This window comes from Pholis gunnellus (genome assembly GCF_910591455.1).
Source record: "Pholis gunnellus genome assembly, chromosome: 23".
In the NCBI taxonomy this organism is placed as follows: domain Eukaryota; kingdom Metazoa; phylum Chordata; class Actinopteri; order Perciformes; family Pholidae; genus Pholis; species Pholis gunnellus.
Window position 1 is genome coordinate 13,637,621 of NC_136550.1, and position 16,389 is coordinate 13,654,009.

At 41.4% G+C, this 16,389-nt stretch overlaps 1 protein-coding gene across 1 annotated transcript; it reads left to right on the forward strand.

The window, feature by feature from the left end:
• Window positions 1–11,651: 11,651 nt before the first annotated feature.
• serpine1 (serpin peptidase inhibitor, clade E (nexin, plasminogen activator inhibitor type 1), member 1) lies at window positions 11,652–16,127 on the forward strand. Its single transcript, XM_079184335.1, has 9 exons — window positions 11,652–11,701; window positions 13,382–13,619; window positions 13,753–13,977; window positions 14,096–14,290; window positions 14,383–14,581; window positions 14,671–14,771; window positions 14,876–14,962; window positions 15,393–15,476; window positions 15,588–16,127. The coding sequence occupies exons 2-9, from the start codon at window positions 13,382–13,384 to the stop codon at window positions 15,632–15,634; spliced, it is 1,176 nt and encodes a 391-aa protein (XP_079040461.1). The 5' UTR covers window positions 11,652–11,701; the 3' UTR covers window positions 15,635–16,127.
• The last annotated feature ends 262 nt before the right edge of the window (window positions 16,128–16,389 follow it).

Genomic DNA, 16,389 nt, shown 5'->3' on the forward strand with positions numbered 1-16,389 from the left:
CTTCTTCTACATTTTAAGGAGCTTTTGAGCAGCTCTCCCCACCACAATGCCCCAAAACATTTCTACCTTTTACCTAAAATTAATTTCACTTGCCAGTTTTAACTTAAGTGCAAATTATGTAGGAAGCTCCCAGCAGTCAGCACACACCTAGCTTTGCTGTTAACGTGAATTCGTAAAAGACCTGGCGGAAGGTTTCCTTAAAGCTGCAGTGTGTAACATTTATAAAAATAACTTTTTGTCATATTTTTTTTTAAACTGTCACTTTATCCTGACAGTAGTACGCAAGACCAACAATCAGCTCCCGCTGTAAATTGAGAACGTTTGTGACAGGCCACCATGAAAAACAGTCGTGACAAAACTAAGCTCCGCCCACCGACCAGATCAAACATTTTCACTGCAGCTTTAAATGAAAGCATGACTTCAAAAATGTTTTGGAAGTCTGTTCCTCTTAGTTAAAGGAAATCTTTCATGTTCTTTTGATAGACCATCATCTAATTTTAGCAAAGAAGTATAAAGGCTTCATATTCCTGCTTTTTCTCAGCTTTTTTCTTTGTATTCTGAATGACTATTTTATGTTTAGACTTTCTTTATCCATATGCCTAATCCAAGTATGTTGCATACATTAGTATATATAACATGTAGCTGGGACACAGCTCACACAGTACACACACACACACACACACACACACACACACACACACAGCTTGATCTGATTTATTGTGCTTCACACATATTTCTTTTTTCCACATCTCCTCCGTCTCTTTTTCTGTCCGTGCGTTGCTCATATCAAATGTTAAGGGAGCAGGAAGTGGTTTGAAGGTCAGTACGGGATCCTCCTCAAGAGATGCACTGCATGGGAAAAAATGAGTAAGATCTTATAAATAAATGGAGCTCCACCGTGTTTTTCCATGTCAGGCCTTAGGGCAACAAACTTGCCCGGTTGAGTGACGGTGGTTAACACTTATCCTACAACCAGCAGCAGCCGAACCTGTGCTCCATATATTACAAGCAGCTTTCCGTTGCTCTCTCTGTTATGGTCGTAAAGCTCCCACTTTACTGGAAGTGTGCTGCGTTTGTCGAGCCAAACTGTGAATGGAGTGAGTGGGAAGAATGTGCTCAGAAGTCAAGTCTGGACTTGCACTGACAACTCTGAGGGAGTTGAACCTTCACCGGTGCGCAGAGGGAGATAGGAAACACAGCAGGGGAAAGTTGACTGAGGTTGAAGGGGCTCGTTTGTCACGGTCCTGTGAGGAGTGAATCACTGCCGGGAGGTGGGGGCAAGTCTATGTGCCCTTTTAGTTTTTTTACTTGAAAGACCAAGGAAAAATGTAATTAAAAGTTAGGCTGAGGGTCCAGTTGGAACATTCAATAATATTGTCTCTGGCCCCTCCAAAAAAGTGTTTTTTCCACATTGTTTCTCTACACGATGGCCAGAAGTCGTCTTCTTTCTACTCTGTGATAAATTCTGGTGAAATACATTTTCTCCGCCAGGAGATTGTGTTCGGTATTGTGTGTGCGTGTGTGTGTGTGTGTGTGCGCACATGTGAGTGTCTATGTCCGTTCATGGTTAACCCCCGCATACTGCTGGACCCATCAGCCTAATATTTTTTGTGCTGAGCACTGACTACAACGGTGCGCTAATAGAGCTAACAGCTAACGGGGCCAATACAGCTAACGGAGCTAACAGCTAACGAAACTAAACCCCCAGCAGGACTGACAGTTTCTGTTCAGAGTTTCTGTTTTTGATCGGTTTATTGACATATTTCTTATAACGTATTTAAGCAGTGCAAAGGTCTCTTTGAATAAAATAACATAAAATGTAAAGTACACTTCAGGTCGCCCAGTTCCCAGACGACATAACATCTGTGTCCTCAGTGGGAGCCACACACCACTGTCTGACAGCTTGGGCCTGGACTATTGAGTCTAGCGGAGTGTGTTGTCTAATCAGGTCCATTTATGTAACACTGTTACGAGTCACCGAGAGACACAACAGCCGCTGTGCGGTGGTGGAGCTCTTAGATAGAGGCAGCGAGGACAAATAAATAACACTAAACGAGGGAACATCTTTTGGGAGAATGCTGGGGCTTTCAACGGGGTCGGACTTCCAATAAGCACTTGTGTGCACACAAACATATACACAGACAAAAAGTTTGACTCAGTTATAAACACATCTCTTGATACCTTCCTGTGAGGTGGGAGGTGATGGATATCAATAAATATGAATCCAACATGTTCATAGGGTGTTTGACTCTCTGTGGAAAGAAAATAAAAAAGGACGCGATGTCCCATTTTAGAGGGAATTGTTGCCTCGTAATACATTTGTTTAATAAAATAACATCTCTGATCAGTGACCACAAATCAGCCAACACCTTGAGATTAAAATATAAGCATGAGCCAACGTGACTAACGTTTTACAGACACACTTCAGACATTGTTGCTGTTGTTTTTGATTTGTCCTCTGTTTGTATTTCTGTACCTCCAACCACAAACACATCCACATATTCTCCTCAGCACTTCACATTAAATCAGTAACTGCACCTTTTTATGTGATTTGGTTCACTTAAATGATGGTCAAAATGACACACTGAGACCGTTTATTAAAGTGCCCTGTGTTTCCTTGTGGTTAGCGTTAGATGTGTCACTAGGTGGGGAACAGGGTTGGGTTAGGGGTGAATGAATACTTGTATTCAGTGGAAAGTTCTCTTGTGTAATATTACTGTATTTGTATGTTTTTTTCATGTGTGCACACCCCAAGAGCACCAGACTATTTGTTTTGTCTTCTTGTTAGACGCTGTTATCAAAGTTACGGGAGATGAGGGTGCAGAGCTGAAAAACAGACTCATGGGCGGTGCAAATGTCAATAGAGACGGTGAGTCACTCTCCTCTGCAGGTAGGAAGGAAGAGGTGGGGTGGAGCTAAGTCGAGACTTGGTGTGCAAATAAATCAATATATGTTTGAAGCGTTTCTGCAAACAGTAAGGAGAGAAAAGGCGAAGACCAAACAGAGACCTCCCAAACAGAACCTTTGGTCTTTGGGTCAAGATCTTAAATCAACCGTTTACCTGACAAACAACCTTTGGTGGTCATGGGAGTATTGACCTAGGATGATCTATTGTGATGCTTTCATAGCATTACAAGGCCTCTTAGGCAAGAGGTTCGGGTGGACCTTTGGGCCTAGAAAGCCTGTGACTTTGACCACTCATAGCTACAAAACACAATGCAGTGATTCAAATACAACCCTTGTAATTGTGAGCCAAGCGCAGGGCTGCCTCCAAGGAGGTCGAGGTGAATGGGTGGGTCAAACAAACACAGGACTTTCACACTGTAATCTTTTCCTAAACCTATCCGAACGCAGCTTTGCTGCCCGAACAGGTTCTGCATTGATCGCTCTTGTTGCTGGACATTCATTGGAAAACGCACGAAAAATGAGAGATGACTTTTCACAACATATCATACAAATCGTTAAATGATGATACGTTGCTTTGACACCAAAGGCCGCTGCTAGCATCCTTTCTCCAACCACCAGTCAATTTGACCACTATCTTTCTGGCTGTAGTTGCCTAAACATAACCCGCCCTAAACCATAAAGGTGGCAGGTTAGAAAATGCTTTTATGAATCACTCTTTTGCGATGCATAATTTGTGACAGATTTGGAAGACACTGAAAAACAATGTGATTTCTCAGTAACACGTGAAATGACCACGATGTATTGCCCAAGCTACCCAACCCAACCTGTAGAGAGCTCGTGGTCATTTAGCTTATTTCTGTGAGATCAGGCTGATAAAAAATTATCGTCCTGGCAACTCAGGCACCAGATAAGAAAATGCCAATATGGGTCGTTTTGGAAGGCTACGACAAAACACCCTGCTTGGGTTGGACCTTCAGTTCAAAAGTAGAATTGAAGTTCAATCTTGACTTTGGCAATTTCAGCTTGACAAGAAAACTTGCCAAGAGTCCAGTGTGTGTTATCTGTGAAATTCCCTGCAGGGCTTATCTAGATGTGTGTGTGTTGCAGGGTTGGAGAGCAGGTAAGTGTTTTGTCTGGATTTATGGAGGGTCAGCAGGAACTGGCCAGGTTATGTAACTGTGCATGTCTCGATCAATGCAAGTGTGTTCATGTATGCAGCGTGCCGATCTTCTGTCTGTACTTCTGGTTCACCATAACCTCACCCACTTACTCACTCTAACCACATGCAGGTTAACACAGGCCAAACAGTAGAGTTTCCATTCCTTTTTGCTTTTAACTCCTACTTTGTGGATCACCATCAGAGATCATATTGTACATCCTGTTGCTTACACACGGGCGTCAACCAGCATGATCCTGCTCAGAGCAATGGAAAGATTATGTAACAAAGTTTGGAATTCTGAAGGATGAAATCTCCTTTATTAGTTGAATTCTCCTACATCTTAAGCTAAATAAACTATTTTAAAAGCCTCTTGGATCAGCTGGAAAACGCATCGCCAGAAACAGAAACATCATATATAATAGTAAACACTGACAGGGAACATTTTACTGCCCCATACATAAGTACCTTTACTTGTACCTTAGGTACATTTAGCTGATAACAGTTAACATCTTTTAGAGCATATCTATTGCCTCCACACTGCTCTCAACCCAGGGACGGCTGAGCCGGCGGCTCAAATCTAACTGTGCTAACTGTGCAAATAATGTTAACAGTGCTGATAGGGCTTACCGTGTTTAGCTGAGGGGGAAGCAGAGTGTGCAGAGTGAGTGTGAATGTGTGGTATTAGTACTTTTACTGATGTAAAGGATCAGAATACTCTGGAGTCTGGAGTATTTTGAATGTGTGGTATTAGTACTTTTACTGATGTAAAGGATCAGAATACTTAACCGGATAATTTAAAATGCTTTTAAAAGTTTGTTACAGAAATGTTTATAGGACATTATACAAAATACAATAGGTTCACGAGTATGAGCTCTTAATATAAAGCTGTTCAGCTGTAAATATATCATAATTAGTTTTACTTAGTCGGTGCTGAAGGCCAATTTTATTATATTTTTAATAATTTATAATGATATGACAATAATAATATACTAATGTCCAGTACAACCAAAAAGCCATATTATGTGCTCTAGAATGTCAAGAAAAGTTTGTTTTGCAACTTTTCTTTTTTAAGGGGTCATTTACTATTCTGCCTTATGGTTGATTATTGCTGTGCTATTGTCATTTATTATGAACATTCAAGACATGCAAATATATTATTAGTTTGTTTTAGCCCATTTCAATAGTTTAAGTTCATTTAGTTTTTTGGAAATTTGGATATGGAAAATAATTTGGTTTTGATTCCATTTCAGTTAACAAATTGAATATTCTTTGTAGTTTCAATTTCCATTAAGAGTAATACGCTTTCATAATTTGGAAACTCTTGCCACACAGTGGGCTGTTGGCGCTAACTCAGCAGCATGAATAATGCTACGTGTGCTCAGGTCAGGAAAGCGGCTGTCGCTTTTATCAAGAATGAATGTGTCATCCGGACAAATTCTTTTGAGATGATGCATTTACCGGTCACAGCAGCAGATTTCCCCCTCATGTCTGTGTTGTTATCAACAACGCACAGCCCACTTGAACTTCCCTTTCTCCTTTTTATAGGAACGCTGTTTGTGATGAATGTGTTCCTTTGGAGATACCAGACAAACCAATGAAGAGTAAAAATAGGTTTGGAAAATTGGAGATACATGATCACTGATAGGTGTGGTAGTGATACCTAATCCAATGGAGTACTTCATTCATACCGATCATCAGTGTGTCCTACTGGCTAGCTAATCAGCGCCACCCTTTACAGCACTCATACAATTATCGCTGATAACCAACGAGACACAACGCTGTCGACGTGGAACCATAACGCCCACCCTACCGTTTCCCACCAAGGTAAACGCTGATAGCTCTGTCAGCACTGTTACCTTTGTTTGCACTGTTAATACCGTTAGCTGCCCAGTACCGTTAGCTTCTAGCCGCCATATCAGACTTCTTTCTGTGGGTGATTTTCACACATTAACTCTCCCATCACCTTGACATTCCTGCTCACCTGCTTCCCATTTCCCTCATTAGTCGTGCAGTGTGTGAATCGCTCTTTACGCAGACTTGTGATTGGAAATTGTGATACTTCAAAAGCAAACGTAAATCACGTCAATATATGTGTCCCGCAAAACGTAACTTGCAATGCAGTTTCGTCATATGGGAACGTCATTTTTAGGAAGTGTCCCCGCATGTGACGAGTTGGGAAAGAGAATGTTCGTCAACCCACATGCTCCCATATTTGAAAAAGTAAACACAGTAAAAGTGCCCTCTTGGATGCCCTATGTGAGATGAAGTGTGATGAAGCGGTGCCCGAACCAGTGGAGAAAATGCAATGCAATACCATATAGGCTGCCTTACCTGCAAGAAAACATTCTACTTAATGGTGCCCCAGCAGATGCAGCTGGGGCCCTTTTTAATTTTTTTCAAACCCTGTTCCAGACAGCCTGAGTCTGCCGCTGCGCTTCACCTACCACCTCAATACCATTCTATTCAATGTGTTTTCCAACATACCACAGTTCTAAGAATGTCCAAAACAAATAAGATAACCTTTATTCTCAGTCTCTGCTGGGATGTCAGGAAGTGACTATCTCTGCCCCTTGATTCACTTCCTGTTATTAAGCCCATGAGGCATGTGCTGTCATCTGATGTGACATGACAAAACCTGAAAACCAGGCCTACTCCTGTTTGTTCCTCTCTTGACAGTTTTGGTAAATGTTTTCTGAGGGTGAGAAAAAGTCTTCAAATGTAACCACCTTAATGTGGATGCACTCTCAGGTTACATTTATATCAGTTGGTGAAAGTCACCCAATTCGTCCACACTAAAATCTCTCACCAATTACTGGATGAATCGCCATTACTTTTTATTATTCGTCTATTATATCATCTACTTCTTTATATTTTTCTTTTGTACATACATTCATGTTCCTCAGAGGATGAATCCTAATGACTTTGGTGATCCTCTAGCTCCAGGAGCAGTGTTTTTTCCCGCTTATCCGCCCGTCCCTGCTGGGAGCCAACACCGACGCCTTGCTGCTGGAGGCCCAAGGAGAGCCAGAACCAGGACTATGTTGGCCAGACTGTCACACCCTGTTGCAGTAAACTGAGACGTTTTTGCTTAGAAACACTTCTGCTTCCGTCCACATGGACCACCAAGATCAACACAAAAGCTATTTCTAAAGAACTTATAGAATTATCAATAAATAAGCCAGTGTATAATTTGGTCTCACTGTATTATCGATAAATAATTAATTTTTCTAATAATGATATAGATTAAAAAGTACATTTCTTTTGTAATTACATGAATGAATATGTTTTTCAATCATAATTCAATAATCCATCATCATCCACTTTCCAGCTACTCTTGCTGGACAAGTATCTACATTCAATTCTACTATGACTATATATTTCACTAGATCACAACATTCAACGTTTAACTTTTTTCCCTTTCAACATTCTCTGTATTTACTGTACATGATGTTTCCACACTTAACTGTATGACACGATCCCTTATATGTATCTATCCCCATTGTAGAGAATATATGGTAAGTAGAAGGAGAGGGAATCCATTAGGAAACCCTGAAAATAACACACTGAAAATATACTCGAAACAGAAAAAAGACAACATGTGATGAGTGTGTCATCAGTCCAGGCTGAAGTGGTGATCTTGCATTGCAGTAATCTCTTGTAGCTGACTAATAGTATTTTTTTAACAAACAGCCATGAAACTATAGGTTACTGATGAATATCCATCCAAATGACCAAGAAACTCGTGACTAACGACAGACTCCCGTCTTTGCAGTTTTTGTCTGATGTTTCCGTCTTATTTGTAAAGTGCGACATGGTTTGCAAGAATAGACTGCAGCAATGCAAAATCTTATTGCTGATATAAATCAAAACTGGCCGGTTCAGACCGCCCTGATGACACACTGTCTCATGTTAAGTCTCTTCTTCTGTTTTAGGGTTTATTTTTAGTGTGTTTTTTCAGGCGCATCCTAATGGTTGGAGAACTCAAAAGCAAACTCAAACACTCAAATCCACAATGTCATTCTGTTCAGTGCCAGTTGGTCAAAACCTTCAGGTCAAAAGGTCAGCTAGTGAAACAGGGGATTCCCTCTCCTCTTACTCACATTATGTGATCACTGCCCTTTCCTTCTTCAAATTGTTTCCTATGCAGCATACGTGGGTAGGTGTCATTTTACCGTCAAGAAATTTACAAAACGAAAATAGTAAAACACCACAGTTGCTTCATGAAAAGGTTTTCGCAAGAGGTTTCCCTTTTATGTGAGGGAACTTTTACTTCAGCACATTTCATTAAAGCTTCTACGACAGCAGCTAACTCTGTGGCTGTGGTTACATGGTGTTTTCTCTTCCTGTGAAATCAGTCCCCAAAAATGTTAACATTAGAGTTAAATACAGTGAGTGGATGCCATGAAACAATGTTGGCATTGTACATTTTTTGCAAACTACGGATATGTTGAATGTGGTTGTTTTTGCATCCGGTCAGAGCAAGTGTGAGGTATTACAACGAGCAACGCAGAGCAAGTGATGTAGTACATGGAGCGACTGTTATGGAAAGTTGTTTGGTATTGAATTGTATTGTATTTGACTGGTCGAAGGATGATATGACTTTCACCCAGAAAATCGGTGTACGAGTTCCATGTGAAACCAAATTTGTTATATAAACTTTCTACGCTTGCAACGTAACGTAAGAAGGTCCGCTAATGGTGGTTGTTATTTACTTATACTAGTTATGCTGTTAAGTTCTGCTGTGACATTGCGCTGTTACTTTGCCTTGTTATCTACTAAGACTACTAAGTGTGTGTTTGTGATGTTGTGTGTTGTGTTGGTAACAGTTGATTCCCATGTTCCTGAAGCCCCCACAGAGAACTGGGTGGGTGGCACACGACACATTTCCATTCACAGCCGTATATGGAATGAACCACATCCCCAGGGGTTGTGTGGGTTATACCAAGTCAAAGTACAGAGATGTGCTGATGCATTCTGTGTATTTTTGGCAACACTGTCTAAACAAACGGGATGACATGTGCAGTAACAACAGTGGTGAAACAAAAGTCTCATTAAATGACTCATGAGGCCGTATTGGCCCGTCGCTCACAGCTATTTTTCTCTCATTTGGGTGGTGGTGTTTGCTCACGCGCTCAGATTCTTTCAAAATGATTTGGTGGTAACTGCCGCTCTTTAGGTACGATAGTAAATTAGCTGTAAACTTTGATTTAACAAGGCAATTAAAGTGCAACAACCCTAAGACACAGAACTAATAGAGAACTAAAACCGCCAGTCTTTCATACAAGACAGTGTAAATGGGCCCATAAATGTCCCTCACACACATGGCTGTCTTGCCATGAGGAAAGATAAAAGGCAGAGGACAATGACATCAGAGCAGTCTAGTTCCTAAACCTTGTCATCTCAGTTTATAGTCTGGGTTTGTCCTGTTCTTTGGTGACATTTGTAGACATTCGGGGCTCAGCCCAAACCTTTGGGGGGAGTCTGGGATTTTTTTTGCCCCCATTTCAGCAGTTATATTCCAAGCCATTTGAGGTATAAAAAGCATAAACAACTGCACATTATTTGTGAAAAACATGATATTTGTATCTAATTCTTCTCCAATTGTCAGCATCATTCCAAAACCATCCCACAGCAGTCTCCTGGGTGATGGTTTGTGTGGATCCATCCACCACAACCTCCTCTACCTGTCGCTCCTTATACCACGTGACCTGACCTCCTTAGTGGCAACCCTACACGTCCTGGCTCACAATGTCAAGGGTCGTATGACTTGCAGTGCATTGCTTTTTGTATAAGTACGGACAGCGAATGACAAAAGCAAGATATCCTACAATGCTCCATCCAATCCTGAATTATTTCTGTTCATATTGACCGATTCTTCAAGATTTACCTTTACGTTCAGTGCGAATGTAAGAAGTATTATATTAGAAGGGTGTGGAGGTTCCCTCTCAATCTAACAATGTTTGCTTTAAAAAAAAAGAAAAGAAAACATAACCACAATCTTTCCCTTGCACTTCATTGACCATAACTGCCAAGCGCAGATGTTGCAGAAATAAGTAATTGAGACCGATATCTCTCTCTCATTAGACGCTGTACATCTCTCTCTCATTAGACGCTGTACCACTAGACAGAAGTGAGAAAACATGTCTGCTTGTAATGTGGTTGTCCCTGCCTCTTTTACTCCTCTTATGGCTTAGTATTTGTCATGCCTAAACACCTTCTGGATACATTAGTTTGCCCTTTTTTCACTGATGGAAAACCCCAAAAGTTATACATCAAGCACTCCATAGCTGACGCATCCAAGTTGTGTCAGACCCGCTGAGTTCTTATTGGTTTTGCTTTTTATTAACTTCTACGAGAAAAAGTGGCTTCAATTAGTCTTTTTTGTGGCCAGATACATTTGGAAACAATGTGTTGATTCCTGTTCTCTGTATGTCTACCAGATGCTTGGCGAGTAGCGGGATGAGGAATGTTGGAAGCCACGACCAAATTTGGTATTTTGATGTGTCACCCCCCCCAAAGTGAGAGTCCAGAGAGTGACTGCATGAAAAGATAAACTTTTTTCTTCAAACCCCGTTTTTTCATTCCACAGAAAAAGTCAATATTGTCGAATGTTAATGTATAAAAACACAGAGCCATGCAACATATTTAACAAATAACATTTTCTAAAATTGGCATAATTTTTGATCTAAATCCGGAACTATCTGGACATGTTTTGCATTTTATATACACTAATAATGCAGTATAATGTGACGGTGTAGAAAGGAGCAACTTACTAGTAAAAAAAATGACTTTTTCCTTGTAATTTTCCATTGAAAAATGGAAAATTACTTATAAAAAGAACATATCTTTATTGTTGTTCTGCATTTAAAAAAAAAAACAGCATACATTCAAATAAGCATCAAACGTGTAAAACCTGTGTCTTTAACATGACATGATGGTTTTGTTTTACTCGTATACTTTTGATTGTTGTCCTTTGCACAATAATGTGGCAGACTGCAGTGTATATTTTCACTATCACCATTAGATTATTTATTTGTTTGTAATTTGTTTAACTGGTAGTATCTGGCCAGTAGGTTTCTGGAAAAAGTGTTCAAATGAACTTGAGGCAAACATTGGAATCCCAACTAATGACCAAGATCTCGAAATACTTCTATTCACGACAAAATCAAACATAAGGAAACATGACACCCATTGCCTGGCTGATGTTCTTCAGGGGAAACATGCCAAAGTGATGTGTTTATGTGCATGTGTGTGTGTGTGTGCGTGTGTGTGTGTGTGTGTGTGTGTGTGTTTGAGTGAGACAGGGAAAACAGCTAAATGACTTTCCATATGCTCCGTCATGCTTCGGGGCACCAGAAACAGGCAGACGGAGAGGACAGTGAGACGGAGGGAGAGTGGATGCGTGTGTTCATGAAAAGGAAGCCTGTCCAGACGGCGTCAGATGACATCATCCTCTCTAATGACTTCTGTATGTGTGCGAGGAGGCGGGTGGAGGGGGGGGGGGGGGGGGGGGGATTCTCTACCCTATAAAGAGAGAGAAAGTCTTGCAGTCATTCAGACTCAAGCAGCAGGAGCAGACAGAAGCTGAAACAACACAGACTTGCTGAACTACATCTGACACATTTCAACCACAAGGTAAGAAGAACTACAACTGGACTAAACATGTATAGCTTTTGAAGTTAGGTTTATACATCTAATAAAACAAATACAGTTTTTTTTATACTAGGGTGCAATAACTCTATAATACTAAAATCACTGTCAGCCTTCCACTTTAATTTGACTGATGTATTTATTTATTACCAGGTTTAATTCTAGCAGTGGTGGAAAGTAGCATTGTTTTTCATACACTGGTCACTTTTAGGCTATTTAACTTCCATGGCTTCTTTCAGACTAAAATACACATCTAGTAGTTTATTTTACTACTTTGTCTATTTGCGTCTTTAGATTTCTCCTAAATTCCCCAAAAGCTATCATTAGATAATGCCTCATTCGCATATTAAACGTAGCATTTTAGAAAACTGGGGAACTTTCATGGTGATAAAATGTAATGTAATTTTACAAGACATATCTTTATTAAAGGCCACTCTCTCTAAATGAGTTTTATCTCCCTCTGAGACAGAAACCTCCACTTCAGTAGCTCTTACATACACCAAACAGTTTAATTCCTATCTACATTCTGAAGGTTTCTACTACGCGGTTGCTCATATATCATTCATAGCCTGATATATACAACATTCTTATTCCTGATTTTCTTTGATGGCTGTTGACAGTATTTTCTGATTTGTGGAGCGATACAAAGAGATACTCCCTCAGTAAAAACCTTTGACTCTAATATGTCAACAAAATGAAACAAGAATTTTGAACCTGGCTTTATCCAATGTTCACATTTCTGTTCTGATAATGATAATAAGCACATATTTGAGCAGATGTTTTCTCATTTGCATATTTAAACATTTTCAGAAGACTTCAAAAATTGTAAAAAATCAACATGGTGATATCTATTAATCTTTATCCTATTCACCTGGGCTGCCTCCCCTCAAGTAAACAGCTGGAAGTGGCGTCCTGTGCAAACAGAGGCCGACCTGTGACCTCAGCGGCCACAGTATGCAACGCTGCTGTAGTCACAGTATGCACTATTGATGTCTGCAGTGGAAAGCCAATGTTACTGACACACGCAGACTTTCCAGTTGACACACTGATGTGAATGCACACACATCCAGCATGAGTCACAGACACACACACACGTAATACAAATTGTTGCAGGGTTGACGACTACATTTTGGCCGTGGCCAAATTTAAATGGTTAGATCAACAGTTCAAAGTTGTATGTTTTAAGTGTGAGGCTCACTTGTAGTAAGACCCGGCAGATTGTAGACCGAATGTTTAACTGAAGGGTTAAATGTGATTACATGTTTTTTCTGTTCTAGTAGTGCAACAATATAATTGTTAATGTAGGAAATTCCCAAAAAACAAAACATGCGGAAATTTCTCTGGCTACTGATGTGGAATTATTACCCTAAAGTTTGATTGAAAACATCTGCCAGCTGTTTAGAGTCTCTCTGCAGGTGTTGCGCAATCCAACATACTTTCTGTTCCTCCTTAATAGGATACAGAAACAATGCACTCGCAAACAAATGTGCGGTGCATAGTTTCTCTGGAAAAACACATTCATTGTGCATCAATACTTTACAAGTTGTTTGAGAAAGAGCTGTTTAGAAATATTAAGGAAACAAAAGAAGGTTCTAGCTTTAGGCGTTGAAAAGTGTGAAAAGTGCGAATTCAAACTTACACCTATTCTCTTCTTTCTTTCCCAAGATGCTTTGCGTGTACATCTTCCTGTTGCTGACTCTGAGCGGAGCGGCGCTCGGCTCTCTGCAGGACAAACAGACTGACTTTGGCCTGAAGGTCTTCTCGCAGCTGGCCCGGGACTCTGTGGACAAGAACGTGGTCTTGTCCCCGTACGGCGTGTCCTCTGTCCTGGCCATGGCTCAGCTCGGCGCTGCTGGAAACACCCGCAGGGCTCTAACTGCTGCCATGGGCTTTTCTCTGCAAGGTGGGTGGTGCATACATTCAATATTCAGGGTTCTTTCATGAAAAAGGGATTAATGCAACAACAAACAACAAAAGAAACAAATTTGATTGTATAATTATGTATCGTTGGCGTAACCATCAACCCTCTCCTGCAGAGCGAGGGATGTCTCGGCAGCAGCGCCTCCTGCAGCGGGACCTGTCCAGTGAGGACGGGGTGGAGACAGCCAGCGGGGTCATGGTAGAGAGGAAGATGAGCCTGGAGAAGGGCTACCGCCGAGCCCTGGCCAAGGCCTTCCAGTCCCACCCCAACCAGGTGGACTTTACCAAGCCAGACCAGGCAGTCAGCATCATCAACTCATGGGTCTCAGACCACACTGCAGGTACCAGCTGCTTAACATCTGCAGAATTCCTTTCCAATTTTGTTCCCAGTGGCCTACTATTGTTGCTTATACCCGTTTTGAATCCGTCGTGACTTCTTTGGTGTCTTTTTGTCTGCAGGTGCCATCCCTGATTTCCTTGCATCTGGATCTCTGACTGATGAGACCCGTCTGGTCCTTCTCAATGCCCTCCACTTCCAGGGCCTCTGGAAGGTCCCCTTTGACCCCAAACTTACCGAGGAGAGAATGTTCCACTGCGCCAACGGCAGCAACGTGCCCGTGCACATGATGAGACTCACCAACCGCTACAACTATGGTAGGTCCAACACGCTGACCCAGGATCTGAACACGGATGATGACGGACGCTGCTTACAAACTTACATCGATCTCACTCTCCTTAATCAACAGGCGAGTTCGTGACTGCCGACGGGGTGGACTACGATGTCATTGAGGTCCCGTACGAGGGCGACTCACTGAGCATGCTCCTGGTGTCGCCATTTGAGCCCGAGGTTCCACTGAGCACGCTCAGTGCTGATTTGAGCAGCCAGAGGATTAAGCAGTGGAGATCGGAGCTGAGGAATGTCAAACGGCAGCTGGCCATGCCCAGGTGAGAAAGAGTCAGACAGTATGTGGGTTGTTACATAAATTTTACCAGGCAACCAGGATGAAAACGGAGGGTTTGTGTGTTTTTCGCAGGTTTACTCTGAACTCTGAGGTGAATTTGAAGACTGCTCTGCTTAACATGGGTCTGGGAGACATGTTCAACCTGGCTACTGCCGACTTCACACGCATCACCAGTGAGTTAACCTCCTATTCCAGTAGGAAGACCATGTTACTACAACAGCGAGTACAGTGACTTCAGATGAAATGTATCCGACCTGTGTGTGTTTCTGCCCTCCAGCTGACGAGAGGCTGTGTGTGTCGAAGGTTCTGCAGAGAGTGAAGATCGAGGTGAATGAGCAGGGAACCAAGGGAGCAGCAGCAACAGGTGGGCCCAATATTGAATCTCACACACACACACACACACACACACACACACACACTGGGGAGTTTTAGAGTTCCATGGGTAATGCAGAGGGATTGGATTTATTTTTATGGCACACATTAGGTCTCCTATTAAAGGATAAAAAATATATATAAGCAGGTGGTAACCTCCGGGTCTAGAAAGTGAAAGTAATGCAGGAGTTCCCTTTTTCAGTGGAAGGGCGACTAGTCATGCTAAATGATAAAGATCTTAAGGTGGTGATGACTACTAATTGGTGGCCCTGTCTTGTAAAGGGCACTGTGTCAAAATACAGTCTCATGACTTCTATTATTTCAGATAATATTATGCACATATGGCACATATTAGAAAATATATTTTGTGTTTAACCAAGTTATAACAAACTGACTGTTTTTTTGTTCCTCCCCTTCGTTAGCTGCCGTGATGTTTTCTCGTATGGCAGTGGAGGAGATTACTCTGGACAGGCCCTTCCTCTTCCTCATCCAGCACAAACAAACAGGTAACACTCCTGTTACGTTTTATTTTGAAATCCCATTTTAGAACGCCAACTCAGCCGGGCAGTCCGGGGCAGAGTGTGTGGTGTGTCTAATGTTCTACTTCCTGTGTCCAGGTGCTGTTCTGTTCATGGGTCAGTTCAACCAGCCTCAACAACAGTAACCCACTGTGAAGACTCCGCTCCACTGTGTCTGACTACTGCTGCTCATGCTCCACATGATGACCACACACATGATGACCACACACATGATGACCACAATAGACCCGCTGTACAGGGTTACGACCTCTTTTGACTCGACAGACTAATTCACTGACAGCTTTATTTAAAACGTGCTTAACACAAAAAGTCAAGGGGACACAGATCTAACACGACCGACAATGGAAACATGATTGACTGAGAGTTTGTTTGCCGTTAATTTATTTCTCTGAATGTTTGTGGTTGACAAGATAGAAAGACATATGAAGGAAAGTTAAATAATTAAGTATACTTTCGTCTGACATAACAGACACCAATGCACTGCATAAGTACCCCAAAAAATATCTATTTTTTCTATGTTATTTCTATGTTATTTCTAATTTCTATTTTTGTTATTGCCTATTTGTTGCTGAGATACATTTGTATTTTGCCGTATTTATATTTATTAAAATACTATGTTTTTACAAAGCTGGTGTTACTGTGGCGTGTGTTGAAGGTCTACACTGACCTCTTGTGTTCAAATAGCCAAAGGTCAGGACTCAACCAGGCCTTCATTAGTATGATGTAAACTTTTAGTACAATCCATATCCTCATAAGGTACCTACATCTCATTAATTGTTCATAAAGGGGATCATCTAGTATTTAACACTAATTTCACAACTTTAAAGAGAGCATGTCCACACCACAGCATGTCAATACAGTAACTTTTTTTGAAGTGTTA

Bases quoted from the DNA above. Each gene is read 5' to 3' on its own strand.
- serpine1 (XM_079184335.1), top strand. From the start codon at position 13,382: ATGCTTTGCGTGTACATCTTCCTGTTGCTGACTCTGAGCGGAGCGGCG. The intron at 14,963-15,392 runs GTGGGCCCAATA...CCCCTTCGTTAG, and splicing joins CAAGGGAGCAGCAGCAACAG to CTGCCGTGATGTTTTCTCGT. The intron at 15,477-15,587 runs GTAACACTCCTG...TCCTGTGTCCAG, and splicing joins CATCCAGCACAAACAAACAG to GTGCTGTTCTGTTCATGGGT.